Source organism: Podarcis erhardii (genome assembly GCF_964252035.2).
Source record: "Podarcis erhardii genome assembly, chromosome: 10".
In the NCBI taxonomy this organism is placed as follows: Eukaryota; Metazoa; Chordata; class Lepidosauria; order Squamata; family Lacertidae; genus Podarcis; species Podarcis erhardii.
Window position 1 is genome coordinate 33368995 of NC_138500.1, and position 27030 is coordinate 33396024.

Consider the following 27030-nt stretch of genomic DNA (forward strand, 5'->3'; position numbering starts at 1 on the left):
TTCCCAGAGGAGAGGTGACGGTGGTTTTCCTTGCTGCATCCCCTCTACCGGGTTGCTGCGTTGTGGGAACCACCGCTTGAGGCTTCGTTTGGCTGCTGGCGGGGCTTTCTGCCTTTGGCTTGGAGGGGCTCAGAAGTTGAACATACCTGTGCCCAGAAAATCCCTTATTTTGGCTGCTGATCCCTTATTTTTGAGGCTGCTGGTCCCTTATTTTCAAATCTGTAAGTTGGCAGCTATGACCATTGGATCTTGACTGTTTTCACACACTAATACCACATTCTGAAGAATTACATCAGTTATATTTTTACCTGCACAAGTAGAATGAACTTCAGGAACCGAAATGCTTTTTCTGTGCAGCCTGAAGCTTATCTTCAGCTTATCTTCAGTAGCTTATCTTCACTTCACTCCTCCAGTCTTGGGGTTGGGATATCTCAATCCAATGGCTCTCCAAGATCATTAGCAGTCTGGAGATCTGCTGGGGAATCCTGAACTCCCTGCTGCTCTTTCTGAGGTGCCCTCATGTTTGAGGTATGAACAGCACTGAATCCTAACCAACCAGGAGAAAGAGGCAGCCCGCCACCAGGGTAAAGGCAGAGGCAGAGGCAGATCACTAGATTTGCCAGTATGAGGGTACTTTTTAATTACACATTTCTTGGATATGAACATTCTTGTACTTTCTTAGATAACTGCTTAATTAATTAATTATTTGCTCGTGTTTTACACCAAGCTCTCAAAATACTCATGAAGTTTGCGTACATGAAACAATATGCACAGTAGCTTTCTTTTAAAACATGGATTTACTGTTTGTGTATCTGCACAAACAATGGAAATGCTGACCTTGTGGTGAAACATTAAGAGTTTTAACTGGAATTCAAAGTCAACATGACACTACCATCAACTTCACTGGTGAGCAGGTGAGGAGTGAGATTAGCTGCAGACAGGGAATGTTGCAATACCAACGTCCCTGCATTTATGTGTGCCCTACTGACACATGATTACGTATACACTTTATGCAATTTCACTTATGTGTGCAGGGCCCCCAGAACACAGCCCCCAAGTGGGTAGTCACCTGTAATGAGCGTTTGGATAGTGGAAAGCCTGAGATCTGTCAAACTGAGGAGAATCATTCATATGTTTCAGAAATTGGTGGAAGCAGGGGAGTTTGTACAAATGCTTCTTCCGGTAATTGGTGGTAACAGCTTGAATCCCAGCTTCCATGAGCAGAATTTCACTTAAAAAACAGTTTTTTGTGTGTGTTTTTACTCCCATGTGCCTCAATAAGACACTTCTGATGGCTCAGGGTCTCTCTGGAAAAGAATATGTGATGTGACATGGAGCGGTTACAGTAGAAAGGGTAAATCAGGAAGTCACTATCTGCTTGCCCACCACCACTTTTGGATCCAAGCTATCGTTAAAAGTAGGCTAAGTGAAAAGCATACTTTTAGGATCCCATTGTTTTTATCTTTTTAATTGTAGTAAGCTTGAACTATTTGTTGCAGCGGTAGTGGCACTGGTAACAAAATCAGACACAGGATATTATGATTTATATGTTAAGGTGGCTTCTGTAACTGTTTTGGCCCTGACAAAAGGCACTGTACATTACTTTTACAGTTTTAGTACCGAACTAAAATAAGCAGAAGAACAAATAATAATAATAGAGTTTGGAAAGAGGCCATGCTGATTGGTAGAATTTATGTGTTGTATGCAAAAATCCATGGCGACTCCACTTAAAATAACTCCAGTAGCAGGTCTGGGAATGGCTTTCTCTCTGCCCAAGACCCTGAAGAGCTGCCAATCACAAGTTTCCAGTTTTTTCAACCTAATGTCTTCCAGATGTTTTGGACATCAACTTCCATAATCTCTTACCACTGTCAATGCAGACAGGGGATGATGTAAATTTTAGTTTAAAGTATCTGGTGAGCACTAGATTGAGGGACCATAGACTACTAGACAGTACTGGGATAAATGAGCCATTCATCTTAAGGCAGCTTCATACAAACTTTCCATTCACTGAATTTTCAAGAAAGACCAGAGCCTCTTAATTTGCAAAAAAAAAAAAAAAGTACAAGGGTTTTCTCCTGTTCCACTATTTCAAATAATATTGCTCACATGCTTTAATTCACCACTTTCCTTGATTTTTTTTGCCTGGTGCTTGTATCATTTAGAGCCAATATTTACTTCCATAAGAATACACAATCATATTTAGCTCAGGCAGAAGGAAAGGTTTAACCTAGCAATAAATCTGCCTACAAAATGAGTGGTTCTGATGTGCAGATGTACAGAAGAAAAGAATATACTCTCAAAGCTTGACTGCTGCATAGCATGAACAGATTATGATGGCAGGATAATAGGCAATACTGAAGGAACATCCTCACAACTGGCTCAGGCAGCAAAGAATCATTTTTTTGCCCATTAAATGGATGGAATTACAAGTTTGCAGAAACGAACAACATTCTGAAACAAAACCAAGATTATTTCCATTTTAAAACAAATCAATATGATTTACCCATCTTTTTTGATGATGCAATTTACAATCTTAAGAAAGAATGATGACAGAGAATCCTGCCCAGACCAACACAACCAGGGACTGAAATGTTCAGGGCAGAGATGGAACCAACCGTGTTCATCAGATAGCTTAGCTCTGGGTCACCAAAACTGTTTGCAATACTTAACTTTAGCTTCTTTTTGCTACCACAACATCTTTTTTATGATACAAAAACTATTGTACAAAAAAGGCTCATCAGAGAACTCACAAATGTATCAGTGTTGAAAAGTAAACTAAAATTAGATTCTAAAATAAACTAATAATTGCTCATAGTAATAAGCTTTCAACTGAGCAGCCCACAAAGGAGTATTGCTGCTGCAGTTAAGATGACCAATTTGCACGAAGGGCCACAACCTATAACAGGTATATTGCCATAAGTAATTTACCTTTTACACTTGTTATTCTTCAACTAACATTTGGTTGCTTTTTAAAATGCAGGGGTGGGGGGGACTGCTACTCTCAAGTGTGAAAACAGTAACTAAACCCTTGAAAAAACTTTGACAGAGATAATAATCAACTTGGGCTACTGATTTTTTTAAAAAAATATTTTGATGTTAAATTTCCAGCACTTCTCCATGCACTCCTGAGGGCTAGAAACATCAGGATAATCTGTGAATCTCAGAATTTTCCTGAGAAGCTAAAGGCTGAACATAAGCTTTTTGAGAGGGAGGGTAGGATCAAAAGGTAGTCCATATTTTATCACCCATGCCTGTATGTCAATTCAGATACCATACCATTGCAGTCTCTTTTAGCATTTTTCTTAAATATACACAACAACTCCAATATTTACTATTATTTATATTGAAGGAAACTACAATTTCCCGCCAAATGGACTTACACTGATAACAATGTGGATTGAAACAAACCCCCTTTTATGACAGAACCACTAACTTGCTCAGACATCTTATTTTAGAACCATCAGTTCCACAATAATCTGTGACTCTCACAAACAATCCCAAAAGCCCACACGTATTCTCCTACAACACAGCAGAGCATACAGCTTTTAAAATTCATGATTTTTTTCTTTTTAAATGTAGTAAGTTTGCAGTAAGATCTTGCCAGGGCCTGTGAAAATGTTATGAAGGAACTGGTTGTCTTACCTGGAGGCAGCTTGACATACATCAAGAGAACTTCCTCCTCAGCTCAGCAGCTTACATATCAAAACAGTAGAAGAACACTTCTAGGTCGGCCATCTTGAGAACAAACCTTATTTGTCTTCACACAAGCAAAACATACTGCACTTTAACTAAAACCTGACTACTGTGTGACCTTTCCTTTAGTCACCCACATCTGTGGAATAGCACATGCTGAGATTTTTATTTACACAATAAATGCTCCTCGAGGAATTGCATTAGCTCTTATAAAGCACATAGTCTGCAAATGCCAGCTGCAATGGAAAGTCTTCAGAATGAGCCTATTTGTACTGCTTGCTGCAGTGCTAGCAGTTGCCTGCCCAGAAGCGTGTGCAGTGCGATACCTCCCTTATGCCATGCAGAAGCAGAAAAAAATGCATATCAGAACTCAACAGAAAGCAGTACATTAAACCATATAGAGAAAAATCAGTGTCTGGATGCAAGTCTTGCTTCTGGATTTATTACTCTTAATAAAACTAACATATCCTTAAACAATATACTATTATCTACTACAATTCTTCAGTGCAGGAAACAAGTTTGGGCATTAGACAAGGCAGAATCCATGACATAACCCAAAGCCAAGCCAGAGTGCAGTTATAGCTGTACATAAAAGGGCCTTCGTTTTGTAAAACAACTGCTGCAGGATATTGCAAGGTAAAACATCCCCTGTCCTCCATGTCCAATGACTGGTTCTGAACATGCCATTTAACAGTTTGTTGACAAAATGCTCAAATAAGAATGAGATTTACTCAATACTTTCACATATCTAATAAGTTAGTGTTTAACACATTAAACAGTTCAACTTGAAAATGCATGGATTTATCGCTCATCTTTGATTCCTAAATATTCACATAAAATTCTGTAATAAATATCAGTTGCCTCTAGCCTCAGAAAATTCCAAATATGATCTATTGCAAAACATAGTTTGAAGTTATGTATACTTCACAAAACAAGACAATTTAGCTTACTGGAAAATATATGTTCTTACTTTTCTCTCCCTTTATACTCCATATGACTAACAACATAGTATGTATCTCTTTTCCAGTCAGTTTGAATTGTGTAGGCTACGTTTCTAGAAGTGTATTAAAATACAACTTTATCAAGGGTGTAATGTTGATGAAATGTAAGCCATATTTATTTCAGTTAGTGGGTCCTTTTCATTTTCAAAACTCTTGAGAATTCCAATGGTCACAACTTTTTGAAACAAGTTACCTCACTAAAACACCATTGTGGTTTGTGAAAAGTCGAGATCTTTGGATCAATTTTATAAAGATGTATACTGGGTGGTGTGTTATCATTTAAACACTGAATATTTCCTGTAATAGGCTAGGGCATCTTTGTGACATACCAAGTAAGGGGGGGAGGGCTGCAAACTGACCAGAAGCCTGGGTTTCATTAATCCCTTTGATAATGGCTAATGGTCAGAGATTACAAGAGCTGAAGTACAACATCTGGAGGGCCACCCTTAAAAGAACTCTGTTTTTTTTCTTACTGGTAATTCAGCAGAGAGGTATAAAATTCTAATCCACTTTATAAACTCTTTGTGGGGGAAATGGATTGAATATGGGATATATTAATCAGCTGATAGGAAATGACAAAAATTATCAATCTGAACCTATTTATGATTTAAATATCAATTACTGCCAAGTTCAGATCTACAGTTACAGCAGTTTCTAGTACCTATATATGTGGCCCATCTCTTTTGAGCACTTAATCTGTTGGACAGAATTACAGGATCCTTTCAAAAAGTTAAACCGCTGTGTGTAAATGCTTAACAGAACTTTGTAACAACTCAGAGATGTGTGGAATAGGGGATTAGAAGGTATCACACAGCCTAAACAATGGTATATTACTTGTGAATCTATATGGCATGTTTCCTTAGACTTGCAACTGAGCAAGATCCAGGCCCCCCATCAAGATTTCAAGTACATTGGGCTCCATCTCATTTGCATAGGAAGGCACTGTTCTGATACAGATGTTGGAGGTGTAATACTGAGAATGCCTAGTTGAGGCACATTATATGGGCTTGCCCAGTGATATTCTTTTTGGTCTGGTGTTGTTATCGGCTTCATTTTGTACTGGTGAAATCCTTGACATCTTCAGATTTTCAAGTACTTCTAAATTCTATTATAATTATAAATTATAAAGTATGGGGATTGACAGAACTTTGTGAGCCCTCATTGTCATTAAGAGATTTGTACTTCAAGTCTAGAGGGGTAAATATCCACTGTCTATTACATAATGGGCCATACATGCATGCATGATTGCGTGTCATTCAGATACACCCAAATCGGTTGTTGCCTGTACTTGCCACCATCGTTAGCACCAAGCTAATAACTTTTTGTTCACCCAGGGAATTGGTAATTAAGTTGCCTCTGACTGCTCATCTTTTAGTTAGATGGATAGGACTTGTGCTTATTAATATATTGCCGGGTGAACACATTTTATACGTTTTTGCACTGTTCATTGTTTTAAATTTTATGATTTTTAATTGCTTTTATTTATTGTATTTTATCTTATTAAATTGTTTTGAGACTTGCCTTCTGTATAAAGTGACTGACAAATGTAATAAATAAAGTTTTTAGATGCTTTAACTAATGTTTTGTGATGCCCATAGTTTAATGCTTTTGCACACTGTCCCAGGCTCCTACAGAAAGGAAGGGTAGCACTTAAACACAAGAAACAATAACAATATCAAGGGATCTGTAAATAAATCATTATCAATGTGGCAGGGTAAATTAACTCAAGTAGCCAATAACTTCCTCTAAACCTTTTCTTTAGAAGAAAGGTTTTGCTGGAATAAAAGAATTCAACAATGCAGTCAAAGTGAATTTTGAAAAATGAACTCATCCCAAAATCTGAAAAAGAAATTACTTAATAATTCTGTATGGTCATCGTCGTCATCGTAGTAGTAGTAGATGTAGCAGCAGCAGTAGTAGTAATAGTATTATTTATACCCCACCCATCTGGCTGGGTTTCCCGAGCCCTTCTTGGTGTTGAATCTTCGGCTGGGGCATTTTTTAAGAGGGAGCTGTTGTTGATGGTGGTTTTTTGGTATCTTTATTTTGGATCTTATTATTTACATAGAAATTGTTTAATTTGGTTGAGTACTTTTTGATGTTATGTTTGTAGTTATGTAGTTTTTTATATAATGCAAGATGACTTGAGTGTGGCTTTAACTTTGGAAAGGCGGCCTGCAAATAAAATGATTGACTGAATTTACCAGTAAATAATGGAATTTGGTCATTAGAAATAATTTTCATTATTTCTCAAAGGATTTCTAAAATGTTTATCAACTTTCTCACATTTGATTTATTATGCAATTTTGTTCATTTAAATAATGATAAGCTTATTGCCTAGCATAATTTTATAGCTCTGGTAAATGTTGTCGTTCATAATTGGCCCAGCTTGCAAGTCTCTCTCTTCTGGATTTTACCTGATGCCCACCATATGGAATACTGTCCTGAATAGTTCTAGGCAGAACTCACTGTGAAATGCCTGAAGAAAGACTTTGTAAATATCTGTGGCTTTGCTTACTAATCCAATTTTAGATAAGCAATGAAGAAAGACATCGGTCCAAGTAGACACTTATATTACTAGTTTTCTTGCTATTTTGTCCATTTCTTCCTTTCAATACTTTAGTTTAATAATAGTTTCTAATAATAATTCTGTCTGAAAAGTATCTGCATTTCAGCAGTGTTTTATCAAATATTTTTCTTGAGAAAGACTTCATGCCAGACTAGCAAGGAACCAGAAACTAAATGGAAAATACAACAGGCATTAAGCAGCAATCTGTAATGGCAGTATCACTTGCTTGAACACTTAAAATGCTCAGAACTTTCCAGAAACAAAGGGTGGTAATAACTAGGCAAACCTTTGTCTATGAAATGAAAAGCAAAGAGGTCCACACTCAGTTTACACTTTAAGAATCCAAATTTGCACAATAAACACAACACATGACCTATAATTTTCCTCTGGCTCATTGTTTTTTCTAGAAAAGCATCAAAACAATGTACTTGATGGAGGGTCATTGATTCAGTTTTATGAGATGAGTGTATATTTGATTTTGGTTGCATTGATGCCATTAAAATATGTGAATGTATTTTAAAGTTCTTAAAATGATGTTTATTTTAAAAGGGACACATAATATAACCCTTTAAAAACAAATCATGTTTTATTCAACCTAGTTTTAAAAGGGTAATCCAATAATGATTTTTTGGAACCCAGGAGTCATGTAACATTTTGGCAGTACTATTTTTAGTGTTAATGAAATGATCAGTTTGGAGACAAACCTAATTAAATTTATTTGCTTTAATTTCCAGCAGAATTTTACCCCTCAGATTCTACAAGGGAGAGGAGAATGAATATTATGAAGCAATAAATGAAAAACCTATGTGGATTTTGCAAGATCAGTCTCCCATGCAGTTTCTTGCCAGCACCTTCTTGAATAATCCATATAGATTTTGAACAAGTCTATAACTATTAAGATGGTAACTATTATGTTTGTTTGTGAATATCAGACCAATCAAAATTCCTAAGCAGTTCCAAGCGCAAACACAGCTTTTGAAAGTCAACGCCATCTCATTAAGGGATCATGACAGCGGAAATGGTTTTCATTCTGCATAAAGGGCAAATCATCTTGCAGTGCTGATGCTGACAATATTTTTAAATCTCAGGAAAAATGGGAAATAATGCAAACCCCAGAATCAGACTTTTACAAACACTCTCAACAGGCTGCATTTAACCTGAAGACAAACTAATATTTCAAATAAAAACATTTCATGACTGTCACTTTAAGTGCCTCTTTATAAAGTCAGTTAAGTACTAGAGACACAAACAGCCATCAATCTGGTTGTGAAACATCATAAATATAGAATTGTTTCACTATCTGCGCTCTCCTTAACACTGTAATTGTTATGCTGGTCTTCCCTGAAAGTGTATATTTATGACATAAAACTCTTGAAGATAGTGTGCAAGCGAGAAGATTCTGAGAAGCCAATGGCCCTGCAGTCAATATATTTGGAGATGATTTAATCTGATCTGATTATATTTCTATACTGTACCACTTTTCATTCAAATGAATTTCAAAGCGGCTTACAAACAATAAATAATAATATGATAGAACATCACAAATGTGGCATAAATATATAGAATATGAATAAGATAACTACATTAGAGAGATTTAGGCAAAGTGGTGCCTAAGCTAATTATTTTACACCCATTATAAAGTTAAGTGCAGTTGAATCCTATTAATTCAAATGGTAGAGTCCTGCTGAAATCAACAGCAATCAAAACACTTAGCCTCAGCTGCATCTCACACAAAAATATGAAACATACCTGAAATTTACTTATCCCACAGGGTAATAATTGAATCCAATTAGGCATGAGGAACCTCTAGCCTGTGGGTCACATTAATTACTAAGCTAGTATTTCTTGAATATAATTAAAATAGCCTACCAATGCATAAGACAGCAAATGGAAACTCTAGGAATTTTTTTTATCGTACCTATGCATTGTCCTCAGTCAACTGGCACAGTACTGAGAGTCAACAGGAAAAAACAGTGGCATAAAGATACAGCCAAGCAAAACCATTTTGGTCTGCTCCCTGATAATTATTCTCCTTGTTTCCACTAGCTGAGATATTACAAAAAGTTCCAGATTTAACAGCTAACAAATAAATCTAGCTAATTTTACAAGAGACCTTCCAACATATAATTTTAATTATTTGCAATATTTAACAAAGAAATTCAACTGGCATACAGGTAAAGTATGAACACTAAACTTAATGAATAAATACTGAAAATTGGTTCTACATAAAAGGTACCACAGTAAACAAAACCACATTCCATTCAATGTACTTAAACTATTTACGTAAACTTTAGTGAAATCTAAAAGAATTTGTTTTCAGTAGTATTTTTACTGTTTCAGTTTTATTACAATTATCAAATTTGCCACAAGAGAGCCGCCCAGAGTGGCTGGGGAAACCCAGCCAAATGGGCGTGGTATAAATAATAAATTATTTTCATTTAATTATTATTATTAGTAGTAGTAGTAGTAGTAGTAGTAGTAGTATGTCAAATATGGGTCCAACTCACATATCGCATTCTCATATTGCGATATGCCCATTTTGCAGTTACAAAGGACACGCATTTAGTTCAGGGGGAAACTGCCCACTATATTACTTGAGATCCATAATTCTACAAGTTAATTCTCCATGTAAGAAATGATACCTACTGAGAACGAAGGATCATAAATTTTGATAGGGTAAGTAGAGAAGATATGGTTTGTTTCCCCTGAACCTCTGAGGTGGCAAGGAACGCAAACCCATCAGCTCCTCCCCAGAACGGTCATAAGAAAGAAAAAGGGGAGACACTGCCCCCCACTGTCACCACCATGGTGCTTCTGTCAGCAAGCAGAGTCAAGACCGCGAGCAAGTTTCCCCCATTACTCCAACCATTAAGAATTAGGTCCACCGAGATCTGAATTGTTTCCAAATTACAAAACAGTGTGACCATGTTGGGAACTCCGTTTTAGAAAGATACCTGACATTTTCCCTATTAATTGTGGTGTACCGTTTAAAAAATTAAGAAGTCTATGTAATGTTGAACTGTTCTTATGTAGACTTCACTTACGGAGGACATAATGCGCAACATTATGGGTCCTGAGTTCAGGAGCAATATTCAGCTTCTGCCCCTAAAGCCCATGTTTTGGAAAATAGTCTTCAAGCTGGAAACCTAAATGCTACCTTTGTAAGCATGTGCTGTCACTTACCTCATTCTTTGGGCCAGTGAAAATCTTCACGGTACACTTAATATATTTAAATAAAAATATATGCCATAATTTTTGTGTTTTAAATTAGCTCATATCTAAAATGGAACAGCGTCAAGGTCTAGAAGTTAAATTTTATTTCTATTATTTCTTGCAATACAGTAAATTCTAAAATTATTATTTCTGATAACACCACACTGGATAAATGCATAAAGTAGTTAAGTAATTATTTAGAAATACAATGGGGTTCTATATTCTTCCAAAATTACAATAATCTAAGCATCTCAAGAATTTAAGATTTAAAAAAAAAAATGTTGGTGACTGCGCTACTGCTTCATCCTGTATACAAAGTTGAATACAAAGCTAGTAAAGATCCACTATTTTCTTTTTTAAAAAAAATCAGCTGACTCTGACTCCTCAAAATGGTGGCAACACCAAATTACAGCGCCTTTTAAGAACAGTGACCTTTGACCCCAGCAAGCACTTCCATAGTCCTTGTGAAACACGCGTGTAAAACTTACCTTCACCAACAGCTGAAAACTTTAAAAATACCCACTTTGCCAATAATTGGGGCTTTTGGTCTCACACTTGTCTACACACACATCCTGAGCTATTTATAGAAAAGCAAAATCCAGAATTGTTTCTTACCTCAGAATCTGTAACATGTGACTTCACCAGATATGCTCATTAGCATACAGGCAGGCTAAACAGCTCCAGAGAACATTTCGTCAGCCATTTTGAGACTGCACTGTTTCAGCTACACTGAAAGTGCGACTAAGATGGCTGCACTGTGTGCATTCAACAGCAGCCAGTAACAACGCAGCAGTGTGTAAAACACTTATCACAAAGCACCTCCCTCCTTACACAGTAGTACACACACACACAGTGGCTATTAGTGCACATGCTGCAGAGATACTGCAGTATCTTGGAGCACAAGTGCTACAAACAGAAAAAACTCGCAAGGCACAAAGAGTGCCTCTCTGAACCAGTCGGTAGATCAGGATATAACACTCCAATCCTGATCTGAATCCAAGCAGCTGCAAGTCCATGTCACATATTATTGACAACAGGAATGAAGCCAAATATTACTGGCAGGCAGGGAATGCTACTCAGGAGCCAGATTTCAGTTCTCTCTTTTCTTAAAGCATTAGAAACCCTACTCAAATCATTCACACTATAAACATTACAGAAGCATGTTTCAAAAGTCGTGCAAGGGAATAGGTAATTAGGTTTTTCAAACACCAATGAACTCAATTCCTTCCTTAAATATGTTCTGGTTTAAAGACCTACAATAGACTTCTGTCTAACAGGATAGTATGCAGAGGTGCAAAAATGCTTTAACAGAAGCATATATGTGAGACAGATTATGTATTTGCAGTAACATTTGCCCTTTCAGCCAAAAAGGACAGAATACACATAGAATAGAACAGAGATTAAATATACCTCATGTCATAATAGTAGAATCATAATTTGTAGGCTTGTTGTTCACTCTAGATAGTTATTTCAGCATGATTTCAGTGACCAAGTATAATATATTTTTCCTTTCTTTTTGCATGTATAATATTTTTATTGTATTTTCCTATCCTATGCATGAAGGGTTAAAAACAAGAAATTTAACTAACTTACAGAAGTTAGCAATAGCTACCTCCTTATCATACTCCATGATTATGAATGTCAGAATAATGTAGATAGTGTTTTAGAGTGTTGCACCTCACATACATCATTGTAGAAATTCTTGCTATCATCCCTGTTTGAACATGATAGTCCGAGGCAGAGATCTAATGGTTTGCCTGAAGTGGCATAGCAAGTTTGTGGTTGTGGTTAACATTTGAACTAGAGACTTCCTGGCTGCCAGCTCACATTCGTTATTACTAGGCTACACCACCTCTCAAATACAGCAATCAAATTACAGATTATATCTGTCTTCACTATATAAACATTATAGATAAACTACACTTTCCACGACTACTATGGTGCAAAAACATGGGTCCTTGTTGTTTTTAGAGAGGCTTACTGAAAGAATCATTGATTGTTCAAATCATTGTTCTACAGGTACGTTCTGTGATTTGCTGACAATTTTCTTGGCATCCTATGTAAAATTCATGAAAGTCAATGAGATCATCTGATCCTGACTTCAAGCAGATTCAAGCATCTATTGTAATGTGCAATGTTTTGCTGACTGTACCACTTCAGATTCTACCAGGGGGAGGAGCATATCTGAATGCTTTCCAGTTTTTCTTTTAACCCCCTCCCAAGCTTTATTTCCATGGACAGGGAGGTTTTCTTTATTGAAAGAAACAGCAAACATTGAGTCAGAGGCTTTGCCCAAATTTGTTTATGAGCTTGTAATGGGGAAATTTACAGATAGCTATTACACTAGATTCCCAAGTTCTTTGCCCAAACAGTTTTATGGGAAGGGAGAAAAGGGTGGGGGGGACTTCAATACAGTGGTACCTCGGGTTAAGTACTTAATTCGTTCCGTTCTTAACCTGAAACACCACTTTAGCTAATGGGGCCTCCTGCTGCCGCAGCACTACCGGAGCACAATTTCTGTTCTCATCCTGAAGCAAAGTTCTTAACCTGAGGTACTATTTCTGGGTTAGCGGAGTCTGTAACCTGAAGCGTATGTAACCCAAGGTACCACTGTACCTGGTTATATATGTTTGTGAGAATACAGTGCTGATGCACCCTGCTTGCTTGCACATCACCAAAACCTGGAAAAGGCACTCACGTGATGAGCATGCACTGCAGACATGTCCATAAAAGGTACCGGTAATTCTAAAGCAGTCTGCAGACAATCCAAGAGGTTAAATGTAACCCTACAAAACAGTTATTCAAAGGCTCTACGGGATTTCGACACATTGTCCCCTCAGTACAAAATGAAAGCATAGGGCAATGAAGTCAAGAAATATGTTCAGCAATTTATACTTTTTAATTACTTGCTACTAGCAACGTGCTTTTGAGCCCTAAGGTAATATCTTCAAAGATATATCTGTAATTAAGTTTTGAATTCACTTTGTTTTTACTAAAACACCATTCAGCTTCATATCACATCCATTAAAAATATCTGATTACTCAATTAATTTTGCTATTTTAAGATGTTTACAAATTTTATGTTAAAAGTATGCCAAGTGATTTTAAATTACAAAATCTGAATAATAATGACAGATATGATATGAAGCTGAACACTCTGAAAATCAAAACATTTCAACATTTAAGAAGATTTATTATCTCTGGTCTTACTCTACTACTTCTAGACCAGGCTTCCTCTAACTGCCCGCCAGATGTTTTTGGCGTACAACTCCCATGATCCCTAGTTAGCAGGACCAGTGGTCAGGGATGATGGGAATTGCAGTCACAAAAACATCTGGAGGGCAGAGTTCGAGGAAGTTTGAGGAAGTTCTAGACTGTAGTGTCAGTTATTACAGACCAAACCTTGGCTCAAAACATGTGGAGAAAAATGTGGTAAAAAGCAACACACAAAACTCACTTTGCAACATGTAAACATGTTCAAAAGATACCCTCTCCGGGAATTCAGACTGTTACTGTGCCAGGTGTTTCTCCAAACAAGATTCGAAGCAGCTAGCATTACTACACAAGCTTGTTCGGAGCACTATGATCTGAACATGATGAAAAATTCAATTCAAGGGTGTGGTGATGGAGTTTTTAAAACGTGCCAAACATAAATGTTGTATGTTTAACTTAAATCTTGCTTTTTGAACATGGCAACTGCTGACTCAGAGCTACTTCAGCCTTCCTCAATAAAATGATTTTTATAAGCCACACAAATTGGCTACCCCATCACAAAATGCAATATTGTTAACCTGAAACAAGCTACCGTGGACATCCTGCAAATGCAGCTCAAACGGCTTTCTACTACGCAACCAAACTTTGAGAGTTGGGGGAAAGAGTTCAGGCCAATCTAGAAATAAGAAGGATGCGTGGCCTTGATTCCTCTTGATCTCTACAACTTTCAATACCAATTCAATTCAATTTTCCTGAATTGATTATGTGGTATGGAAATAAGAGGCCTTGTATTTGGTGGTCCTACTTCTACTTTACTTCCAGGAAGACTGGGTGATTATACTTCAGTCTCATGGAAATTATACTGTTAGGGTTCCACCTTGTACCCAAAATTACTGAAGATCTTATACAGCAGTCAATAGAAGATTTAGGCCAAGGAGTCATCAACACAAAGACAATATCCAGCTCTATTTCTCTGCAACTTCCAAGTCAGCCTAGATATGACTAGATAAAGGTAAAGGGACCCCTGACCATTAGGTCCAGTCGTGACCGACTCTGGGGTTGCAGCGCTCATCTCGCTTTACTGGCCGAGGGAGCCGGCATACAGCTTCCAGGTCATGTGGCCAGCATGACTAAGCCACTTCTGGTGAACCAGAGCAGCGCATGGAAACACCGTTTACCTTCCCGCCGGAGCGGTACCTATTTATCTACTTGCACTTTGACGTGCTTTTGAACTGCTAGGTTGGCAGGAGCAAGGACTGAGCAACGGGAGCTCACCCCGTTGCGGGGATTCGAACTGCCGACCTTCTGATCGGCAAGTCCTAGGCTCTGTGGTTTAACCTACAGCGCCACCCACGTCCCTTATGATATGAAAATTTGAATGCTCGGGAACAAACAGTATAACAAAGAAGATTAAAAGAGTACATTTTTTACCAGCTGAGTAGCCAGTATAGCTTCCAAATGTGTATAGCCTTCATGTAACCAAACCAAAACTTTTTTAGATTTGTAAATATCTCAAGAGAAAAACAAAGGAAGAACCACTTCACAAATTCTCAGGTTTGTATTAGTTTTCGTAGCACATCCACAGATACATATGATACAGTAACAATGCAATGTGCATGGTAAGAGCTGAGAAATATCCCTTCAGGGTAGAAGAAGAGTTTGGATTTGATATCCCGCCTTTCACTCCCTTTAAGGAGTCTCAAAGCGGCTAACATTCTCCTTTCCCTTCCTCCCCCACAACAAACACTCTGTGAGGTGAGGGGGGCTGAAACTTCAGAGAAGTGTGACTGGCCCAAGGTCACCCAGCAGCTGCATGTGGAAGAGCGGGGAATCGAAGCCGGTTCCCCAGATTACGAGACTACCGCTCTTAACCACTACACCCCACTGGCTCTCACATTGCAGGAAAATAATTAAAAGGAAAATGGGTCAAATAAATACTAATTAACTCAATAAAATTATTATAGTCAGGCCCAGCATTTCAAGCTTGGAATCCTGGTCTTTCACAGCCCCAAGTGCAGTGGCACATTGTCAGATTCATTGAAAACCCTAATGACACATGCATAATGCCCTTTTTTTTTCCTGGAAAATTTCCCAGTGTCTTTACATTGTGGCCCAAACCAAATAATACACACCATGCTAATAACAATAGCTGAAAATAGTTAAACAAAAATATTTGATGGGGAGGGGCTGGAAACAGAGCACATTAGCTTGGCTTGTATATTGCTTTTTAAAAATCAAAGTTTTATTCAAAATTATTTTTATTTGAGCACTTGACATGCATAAATTTCCCTTGTTTACATTGGGAGAGCGGATGATGATGCTTATTCACACTAATTTTAGCACATCCAAAGAGTAGTGTATATTCTTTCAGTAGTATAGTAATCTGGAAAAAGATAATATATTTGAAACGACTAAGTTTGACTGGTATTGGATCAATTTATGAGGTTACTAATTAACTTTATGAAGCAATGAATTTTCTGAAATAGCAAATTTTACATGAAAAACTACAACTGAGGAAAATTGCCCAGAATACGGGGGGAATACGGGGGCTATCACACATCACTGACTATCAGAGCCTGCTGATCTTAGATTATAGTAAGAGGCCCCAAATAAATAATATACAGTGGTACCTTGGGTGTCGAAAGTAATCCGTTCCAGAAGACTGACTTCCGAAACGTTTGACAACCAAGGCACAAAGGACTGTCAGCAATTCCCACTGAGAATATTGAAAGACGCCACGTAAGCCATTTGACTTCCAAGGCACATCCAAAAAACAGAAGCAATTACTTCTGGGTTTTCGGCATTTAGCTTCCAAGACGCTAAAAAACCTGAGGTTCCACTATAATCAAGGGAGCAAGAAGCTCCAACTCACCAAAATAACACAGGCCACCTCTTCTCCAATTCCCACACATTAAGATCATAGGAAATTGCCTTATACCACTGGTCCATCCATCATTTTGTATTCCTGCTAGGGAATAAATCTAAGGTCTTCTGCATGTGGCACTATGGCCGATCTGTGGCTCTTATCTTCTCTTATGATTTTGTCCAATAAAAAACAAGAACAATCATAAATTGTTCTCTCAAAACTTTGTTGAGGAAAGATATACAGGATGCATGTTTCAAGGCCAAGGTTATATCCAGTTGCATCCAGGATGTTCCTGACAACTAAAGCCAATATAGATACACTTGTTGATGATTAGAAAATTTTCTTGGAATATTTGTATCCTACCTCTCAATTTCAAATTGTAGCTGATTTGTCATACAAGAACTGGAAACTGGATTTGTCATAGAGATAAATGTTACTTCATTGTCCTGGCTAAACAAATCCCAGGTGCCTGGTTGTCCAGGCTATGTGTTATGATACTAGCGCTTAAGATATTAAACAATTGACACATGAAGCAGTTTTCTGAATAATGCCTTTGAGTTCCTTAAAAAAAAAAACCTTCATACTAAAAAAAAAATTTAAGAACCTAGTCTTTTTCTAGCATTCTCCTGTTTAATATTCACTACTGAAATAATATTTTTGAAAAATTCTTACTATTAAGACATTTGCTTGCTATGCAAACTTACTATTTTAGTTATTACATTTATACCCTGGTTTTTTCCAAGGAACTCAAGGTACCATACATGGTACTTCGTCTCCCTATTTTATCCTAACAAGTATGTGAGGTAGGTTAGGCCAAGACACAGGTACTGGTCCAAACTTTCTCAGAGATCCTCAACTGAAGAGCTGCTGGAAAAGGAAACTTTAAAGAAAAGTCCATATAACTACCTAACTAAAACTGGGTACATTACCTGATGGAACTGCTCAGACCTTTAAAAGGATAAAACGAATTGATCCTCTTTCCCCACCGATGCAATCAATGATAGCGGAGGTACTATGTCTTCCAACTAACAGGATCAAAGTAAAACCCTGATCAGAGAAACATGAAGGCCTCCTTGATCAGCTGTTGTCATTACAGTGGTGCCTCGCAAGACGAAAAGAATCCGTTCCGCGATTCTCTTCGTCTAGCGGTTTTTTCGTCTTGCGAAGCAAGCCCATTGACAGCTTAGCGGATTAGCGGTCTAGCGGCTTTTAGCGATCAGCTGTTAAGCGGCTTATCAGCGGAACAGCCGTTAAGCGGCTTAGCAGCTTAGGAAAGGGGGGGCGGGGAAAAACCGCAGGAACTCGCAATATTTTTTCATCTTGCGAAGCAACCCCATAGAGAAATTCGTTTAGCAAAGCGCCTCCAAAATGGAAAACCCTTTTGTCTAGCGGGTTTTCCGTCTTGCGAGGCGTTCGTCTTGCGGGGCACCACTGTATTAATTTGTTAAGATTTATATACCAGCCTTCATCAAAAGATATCAGGGCATTTCACAAGATAAAACTACAATATAAAAACACAAGTAGTTAAAACAACAAAACAATAGCACCCTCTCCCACAAATACATTAAAAAGGCTGTAGAATATTAATCAGCCAAAGGTCTGGTTAAAGAGGAAAGGTTTTGCCTGGCACCTAAAGATATATAATGAAGGCACCAGACGAACCTCCCTGGGGAGAGCTTTTCACTTTTCCCTTGGCGCCGTTGGGCCCACCCTCATTGAAATGTAGTGTACCCACCTCATAGAACACCAATTTCATGAATTCTTACAAACTATCCCAGATTATCTTGTGGGGGACTTGTGTGAGGGAGGTCCTTGAAGTATTGCGGTCCTGAGCAGTTAGTAGAATGCAATACACAACACAACACTAACCAAAAAGTCCAAATAGAAGGAACCTGAATATAACATCACTAGCAGTGTTACCTGAAGATTTGTAAGATGAAATTACTACCTATTCAGGATAAGTAATGTAATAACTTATTTATGATATAACAAGAATAGGAAAGGAAGTGAAATGCAAAAATGCAAAATTTAAGTTTGTAAACCATTAGGGGGGAGCGAGGGGAAGTCATTAGGTGCAGTTGAGCCAAAGAGATTTAATAAGAGGATATGATGTTACGCAATGTGATTATATGTAAAATTAATAAAAATTATATATAAAAAGAAAGAACCTGAATATAAACACCAAAATGACGATAATCTAGAGAGTGCAAAAAAGATTCTGCATTATATTCATGATCTTCTCACAAAGAAGGAGAGACTCACAAAGGAGTTTAGGACAGGCAATTGACGATCATGTTTTTGTTGGCATCCTTCTGTCTCAAGAGAGTGTGCCTCTGAGGGGTAAAGTCAAACTGCTGTGTTAGCAGAACCAAAGTGACCTCTCAGGGCACAAGCCTGGGCAGTGTGTGTGTGTGGGGGGGGGGTGTCTTCTAACACCCATGGGGGAACATAACCCCTGCACAAAACAAGGATTGCCTGTACATTAAATTATATAATCTCTTCACTGATGTCTATGAGCAGCTCTATCTTCTGCTCCCAGAGTAATTTAAAACTAAATGAGTTTGGATAGAAATGGCTTCTATCCAAACAATGAACTGATCTTTTCTACTCTTTATATGTTTTTTTCTTCCGGTTACAGCCACACAATTCTACTCCACTGCCCCCCCCCCCGCAGTGTCTCAGTCTCCACAATCCATCCTATTGATTCATTAAATGCTGGGGCAGGCTCCTCCCCCCCCCCCCCCAGATTTGTTCCTGCCTATTTTTTGAGCTTGTACATACCTTAGCATTACCTCGTCTGGAAGTACGGATGTCTTGTGTTTCAGTAGTACAATTTTGGTGACAAAAAGCACACTTGAATCCTCATTAGTATATAAATAACTAGAGGACTACCCATCCATTCATCATAAATCAATGGTGTATTTTCTACTATGAAGTCATAATAAGGAAACTGCATCTTGTATGAGATAATCAAATGAAAGGTGATTTGCAAATATTTAGGTATGATGAGCACTACATATGCAGTCTTCAGTACATATTTTGATTCAGGCCAGAATTTTTCTTTATTATACAATACATGGCTTTATGGTGATATAGCTTTATTAATGACCCACTCTCCTCTCTTTAAAGCTGTAGAAGTTTTCACTTTTAACAACAAGTCGTTGCTTAATCACTGCAGTTTAATAAATTAATATTAGCGCAATGCAAATTACCATTTAAGGATAGACTAGCAGGGGTTCACAAACATGTCCAGCCATGACAACTACTCTCCTTTGCCTCCTAGTTCTCAGTGAACTGAAGAGCACTTTGTGGAAGGGAAGCAACCACCTCTCATTTTATGCTGCAGACTGTGAAGGGGGCAAGGAACAGCAGGAATATCTTGCACTGCTCAGGAGAGACCCCATATTTTCCCTACCTCCTTCAGACCACCCCAAGTTCCCCTTTATAAGCCATGACAATTTCAGAAAGGGAATAGGGTTGGTGCAAACAAAATAATGGTGGACGTAAACCAAAATTTGTAGGCTTCTGAAGAAAATGTGTAAGAATTTGCCATTTAATGAACCACACATTATTAAGACAGTAGTATCTACTCTTTTTCCTTTATTAAAGTTTAGGAGTCAGAAATATAGACTATTAAAGTAACAGTACTATTTACTATTAAAGTAACAGTATGTGTTTTGTTTGTGTGTGTGTTCTAAAAAGAAAAAAGTTCAAATCCCATCAGTACTCTGGAATATCTAGATAAAGAGACACATTGGGAGTGATTCAGCTGAATAGCCACCTTAAATGGTCTGTGCTATTGTCAAGAAGGAAACACCCATTCTTACTTCACTCTGAAATACAAAATATTTATTAGCTTTGGATACAATAGGAAGGAAACACCCAGTGTTAAAGGTGGGGTTTTTCGTCAAAGTTTGGCAAATTGGGAAGAGAAACTTGCATGATACTCAGTGTTTTGTTTCAGCTTCAGGTCCACCAGTCTAAACTGATACTGATACTGACCCTGTAACCATTGTTCGATAAATCAAAGATGTATTCAAAATACAATAAAAATAAAAATAAAATAAAAAATTGTCCAGTAGCACCTTATAGACCAACTAAGTTGGTTCTAGTATAAGCTTTTGTGTGCATGTACACTTCTTCTGAAACACTGAAGCGGAAGTCACCCTTATATATTGTGAGAGGGTGGGGTGGGGTATTTCTCAGAAGAGTAGTAGGAGATGGGTAATTGGCTCAATGGGTATGGTAAACCTGTTGACGACTGTTAACGACTGTAATTAGTCTTACAGGAAAAAGCAAGGGATAGTATGCAGATGACAAAAAATAGCTTTAGCATGTGTAATGAGACAAGAATCCAATATCTCTATTCAGACCAGGTCTCTCCATAGTTTTCCTTTTCGTAATAAGTTGTAATTCAGCAACTTCTCTTTCAAGTCTATTTCTGAAATTCCTTTGTAATAAGACAGACTATGTCAGACCAACACGGCTACCTACCTGAATCTAGAATCAAAATACAATATAGTGGATAAATCAGAACACAAAGCCATCTCTGTTCAGTCATGAAGTTTAGCAAGTTTGTCTACTCTCCTCACAAAGTGTAACCTACCTTACAGGATTGTTGTGAGGATTAAGTGGGAAACATCTTATGTATGTTGCTCTAAATCCCTTGGAGGAAGGGAAGAATAGAAAAGGGATGAAATAATTCTCTGTGGGATAGGCTAGCAGTTTTGCAACCGATATTTTCCCTTTAATTTCTATTATTTCTGCACTTTATATTATGTAGTCCAATCCAGATATATAAAGCATATATGCACTGTTCTTGAAGGATAAGTAAAACATAACACAAACTACCAAGTATAAGTCTTGTTTAGTGTGAAGGATTCACATTGCACATCACATACCCTACTGAGTTCATTTAACTAAAAACTTAATTGGTATATTTAGTGAAAAATAAACTTTAAACAGTTGGGTGATGAACAGACTTCCTTAAATAAAGCATATAGACAGAAACTTGAGGCACGGTATTTCCCTCTATTCCACCTCCCCACTTGGAAGCACAAAGGCCCCAGGCTCTTATACGGAAGTCAGAGGTATGTGTGCACTTCCCCCTTTCATTCCAACCCCCCTCCAAGAATCAAAGATGGCTTGATAGAGGTATGGAAGGCGCGCACACTTCCTATTTCCTCATAACAACTTGGTGCGCTTGCCCATGTTCCCAAGGAGGGACAGTAACAGAAGAGTATTCTTTTGTGCCCCATGGGGATCCCTTCACATGTGGGGAAACTGCACTTGCGCATGTGAGGATTATGCTTACACCCTGAAGCTTCATGAAAGACAGCCATTTTGAGTTTAACAGCAGTGCATTTTGCACTACAAAAACTGTGTCCAGAATACAAGCTAGTTTTTTCTGTATAGATATAGAAAAGCCACTCAAGACTATGAAAAGTATCAGAAGATGAGAACTGGAGTGCGGTGGGACAACTTAGATTTGATAATTTACCATTTTAGCAATAAACTAATAAATAAAAACTCCACACACTTATTCAAAGAAGTGGAATGGTCTCCCCCGGGAGGTTGTGGACTCTGCTTCCTTACAGATTTTTAAGCAGAGACTGGATGTCAATCTGTTATGGATGCTTTAGCTGAGATTCCTGCGTTGCAAGGGGTTGGACTAGATGACCCTTGGGGTCCCTTTCCAACTCTACAATTCTATGACTCCATGAAATACAGATTTTTATTTTCAGTTTCCTGCACCTTCAATCTTGCAATAACTGTATGAGGGTTCTTATTAGAAAAGTTCTAATTGGGCCATTCTGACATAATAAGCATTTATATAGTGCTTTTGAGTGTTCAACAAACTCAAAATTAATCTGTGATGTAACCAGGCCAGACATTCTGCCATCATGTAATAAAAGTATGCTTATTTATGCAGATCTATTTAATATGAAAGTTAATACGAATAGATGTTGCTGTTATGTAATAACAAGGCTTTTCCTTCCGTTCTTCAGGTACCAACCATTATCTTCTCCCTCGTTCAAACTCTGGCACAATATTTCTGTCAACATCATCAATAAGATATTTTTGCTTTTACAAGAGCAGACTAAAGGCACACTCCCTAACGAATGTGCACACAACAGCCTACTGCTATGTTGAACCAACAAACAGTATCACACTGTTGCTGTTTACAACTGATCTCCTGGATACACATGCATAAATGGGGGCAACAAATACATTCAGATTTTATTCTGTAGCCTATCCTGAGACAATAGAGATCCTCAAAGAACTACCCTCCTATTGGGCCATGACTTGCTTATTATATAGCCAGTCCCAGCAGCAAGACTGTTCCAAAATTAAACTTGGCAGCTTGCAGTCCATGAAACCAGAAAGACAGAAGGCCAGAGTATTATGCTATCATTATTTAATACTACACAAGTGGTGCTGGCGGAAAGGAGAGGCGAGTGAGAGACAATAACATTTTTATGGGACAATGACATTTTTATAGCAGTGCTTGTTTTTACTTTATGTATTGGATTTAGATCACATTTTCCTCTAGCACTAAAAGTATTCTGGAACTTTCTAAATGGGGACATGAAAGTAACCAAGAAAAGTTGCCCAACCCAATTTTACTTCCTTCACCCACTTGAAATAAACATTTTAGTAAGCTAACAGAAATAAAAAAATGTCCTATGACAGCTGTCTGGTTAATCATAATGAAGCTGCAGCAACGGAATAAACCTTTAAATAAAGACGACTACTTGCATTCAACCAGCCAACATGCACAGAATACTGTAAGTTAAAACACTAACCGATTGCTCCGACTTCCAGCTTATTCGTCCTCGTGTGCTTAGAAGCAAAGCGAACGGCAGCTCGCTCGGAAGCCTCAGCTCCTCGTGGCGCCTCTCCACCCCACGAGAGCTACAGACGAGGGCTTCGCGCGCGCTTACGCACTGCGCATGTCCGGGAGCAAGCACTTCCTGCCAGCAGGGAGGGCTCCTCCTCCTCCCGGCCAGACAGGCAGCGCGTGGGTGGGGGTGGGGAAAGAAGCAACCAGGAGCTGCCGCTGGGGGCAGCAGAGCGCCGCAGGGAGCCTCCAGAGCAGCCGAGATCCGTGAGAGGCAGGTTGGAGGAATCCGAGAGAAAAGAAGAAGCCTTCCGCTCGCGACAAAACGCAGCCTGAGGTGACTAGGCCAGTTGCTTTCTGGTAAAACTGCCGTTGGTAGCCGCCGTTTCCGACGCAAGCCCTGACTCGTACCCAGCAGCCCCGCTCCCTCCCTGCCCTTCAGAGTCCGAGTGGTACCTGCGCGCGCGTCCACCGCCGCCGCCGCCGCCCGCGCTTTAGAGCTCTGCCCACGGTCGCTGCCGTCTGCCTCCGCTGCCGCCGCCGATTCAAAAAAACACAACCTACAGCATACGTTTGGCCGTTATGCAAATGAGCACCGATCTCTCCTCCCACTCCCTTTTGGCCACACCTCCTACCGGGAAGCGGGGGGCCGGATGCGCCGAGCTGCTTTTTTTCCTCCGCCGGCCAATCCGCACATTGGCCGTTTCAACAGTTATGCAAATGAATCACAATTATTTAGCATATTTTGCTCGTTGCTCCTCCCCCCCTAGGATTAAGGATATTATTGGTCAGCGCGACGAGCGGCTGATAAGGGATTTAAGGTGGAACGGCAGTGCTCGCTTGCTCCCAGCTAACTAGTGAGGACGGGGGTGGTGTTTCTGGGGCTTATAAAGCGAACGGAAGTTAGTAAGTTCTCCCCTTCTGGCTCAGCAGGCGCTGTTTACTTGTAACTCTATATGTGTGAGAATAATGGTGTTCCTGGAGGGAAGCTCCACCTTTTAGTCGGAGATGAGTCACTAGTCCTCAACGCCTCTTCCCAACTGCAACTGCAAGATCAAAAAAATTAAAAGTAAAACAAGGGGCACTGCTGTTCTGTGCAGGCATAACATAAAAAGGTTTGTTGTTATGTACTGGTGTCCTAACAACACCAGTGTTGTGTTTCTGGCAGCCGCTTTTTCCTTTTCCTTTTATCACAATAGTTGGTGCCCTTGACACTAAATTGGCTATAAATATTGATACTGCAGCTAGGTGATGTATCCATTTATTTACTAAGACTACTTCCATGTGTTTTATTTTATTTATTAAGTGTAACTTTTAAATTGTTTATCCATAATTACCTAGAGCTGCAAAAAAAAGAAAAGAAGGTATACTAGGACTTGAGTTTTAACTGCCTGTGTCAAGTTTATTGTTTTAATTTGTACACTGACTTTATTTACAGGAGTTCTTTATTTTTTTCTCTCTTGCGAAGTAGTTTTTAGTGCTAACAAGTCCAGTATTTTGTGAAGAAAGACAGCACAATATCTCACAAATTTTATGGATCAGGATTGCATGAATATCATGGGCATTCTGTGGATGGTTATTGTGTCATGACTTCTGACTTATGGTATTTTGTCAATATTTTTTATTTGGCCTGAGTTTATGAACTCTCCCATTCTATTTAGTGCCTGGAAAGGAGCACTAATTGGCAATATTGGGGGGGGGGGCCTGATGCAACTCACAGCTGCTCAGTTTTGTTCAATCCTGCTTTGGGGTGGGGGCACTAAATAAAACCATTATTCCTCTACAAATCCTGTGTGCTTAGGGTTGCCCATACATCTGGAATTCCCCGGACATATCCAGAATATTGCAGTTGGCAGCAGTGTCCGGGCAGAAATTGGGGGAATGTCCTGGAAAATCTGGACATATGGCAGCCCCTTTTGCCATTTTTCCATAAAACTAGCTTTGTGTGTGTATTTTTGCTCAAAAAGCTCAACAACTTTTTTTCACTGTTTGAAATATGGCAATTCTATGTAGTAATGCTGTTGTAAACTGCTCTGAAAATCATGTCAGGATGAATTCAGCACAGTTAAGAAATTGTGGGAGTACACAATACTGGGGGGAAAGCATTTTTGGTGCACAGTGGTTGATCATGTGGGAAATAGTTGAGAATCATAATTCCTGCCAGGTTCAGTATTGGATCAGCACTCCCAGCTGGCCTGCCGTATTGTGTGCAAACACATGAATGCCTCTTGAGAACAATGATTTCTTTTCTAAGCCATTACATGTTGACTTTTATCAGGGATTGGAGTATATACTGCATTAGAAATGGCCACCATTTAGAAAACTGCAGGCGTAACAAAAGGAATGTTTGCTTACATCTGCTTCTGCAGTCTTTACAAATCAGTTCATACTTCAGAATAGAAGTCTCAAGTCAATTCTCAAATTCAGTAGGAAAAAGGAGAAGAGAGTGCAGTCATACTTCAGGTTGAATATGCTTCATGTTGAGCATGTTCGAGTTGTGCTCCACAGCAACCCGGAAGTAACGGAGCATGTTACTTCTGGGTTTTGCCACTCGCGCATGTGCAGATGCTCAAAATGACGTCACGCGCATGCGCAGAAGCGGCAAAAAGCGCCCGTGCCTGTGCACAGATGTACCGTCGCTAGTTACGTTTGCTTCTGGATGCGAACGGGGCTCCAGAACAGATCCCGTTCGCATCCCGAGGTACCACTGTACTAAAGCTCCAATCAGGCACTCCCTTCCTGGCCCATGTGACGGAATGCGTTCTGGATTGGTTTTAAATATGTAATAATTGGTTGTGTTGTGGCTGTTGAATTTGTTGCATGTTTTAAATAATGTATCCAGTGCTTTTTTCCTAGAAAAATAGGTGCCGGTATTTACCATGAAGTTGTTACGGTAAGTGCCACACTTTTAACAACAACAAAAGAGCGGTGCCAGTACTGCATACCCTGAAGTACCCCCTGACCGCTCAGGACCACAATTCCTCAAGAACTGCCTCTCTCCATATGAACTGACCTGGATCCTGCAATCATCATATGAGGTCCTTCTTTGTCTGCCTCCTCTGCAAGAGATCAGGAGGATGGCAACACAAGAATGGGCATTTTCTGCAGTCGCTCTCCGATTATGAAATGCTCTCCCCAGCAAGACTCACCTGGTGCCTTCATTGCATATCTTTAGATGCCAGACAAAACATTTCTGTTCTTCCAGGCCTTTGGCTAATTAAACCATCTATGGCCTTTTAGACTGTGGTGGGGGATATTGTTTTTGTTTGCTATTATTTTATGCATAGTTGTGTTTTTATATCGTAAACTGCCCTGTAATCCTCAAGAGAAGGCAATAGAGAAATTAAATAAATAAATGACAAGATACAACAGTGGTACACCCTGCCAGCAGAGCTGTTCTGTCAGCTGTATGCTGGCAGAGTTGTGGGCAAAATGTAGATGCACAAGGAAGACACTTACATTGCTTCAATATATGGCAACGTTTTCCCTTGAATGGGAAGGAAGGAAACAAAATGTAACTGCCTCCATGGCAGCAACCATCTTATTTCCATATTCATCCTGAAGAACAGGATGCAGTGTAACTCATCTCCCAGAGAGTACCATGAGCAGTATGTATAAGAACAAAAGAACT

The 27030-nt window shown here is 39.0% G+C and overlaps 1 protein-coding gene across 5 annotated transcripts in view; it reads right to left on the reverse strand.

Moving 5' to 3' along the window:
- Positions 1-25869, reverse strand: part of ATF7IP (activating transcription factor 7 interacting protein) — a 71650-nt gene extending 45781 nt beyond the window's left edge. The window contains exon 1 of one of the 5 annotated variants that reach the window (XM_081879293.1): positions 23856-25869. Coding sequence is in view for 1 of the 5 variants with exons in the window: in XM_081879291.1 (XP_081735417.1) it covers positions 11095-11111 (17 nt within the window). In the remaining 4 variants the exon portion in view is untranslated. Of the gene's footprint in view, positions 1-3645; positions 3670-11094; positions 11423-17487; positions 17571-23364; positions 23514-23855 lie in introns of those variants that run through there. The other 4 variants (XM_081879292.1, XM_081879294.1, XM_081879291.1 and 1 more) reach the window with 4 other exon arrangements.
- Between the last annotated feature and the right edge of the window lie 1161 nt (positions 25870-27030).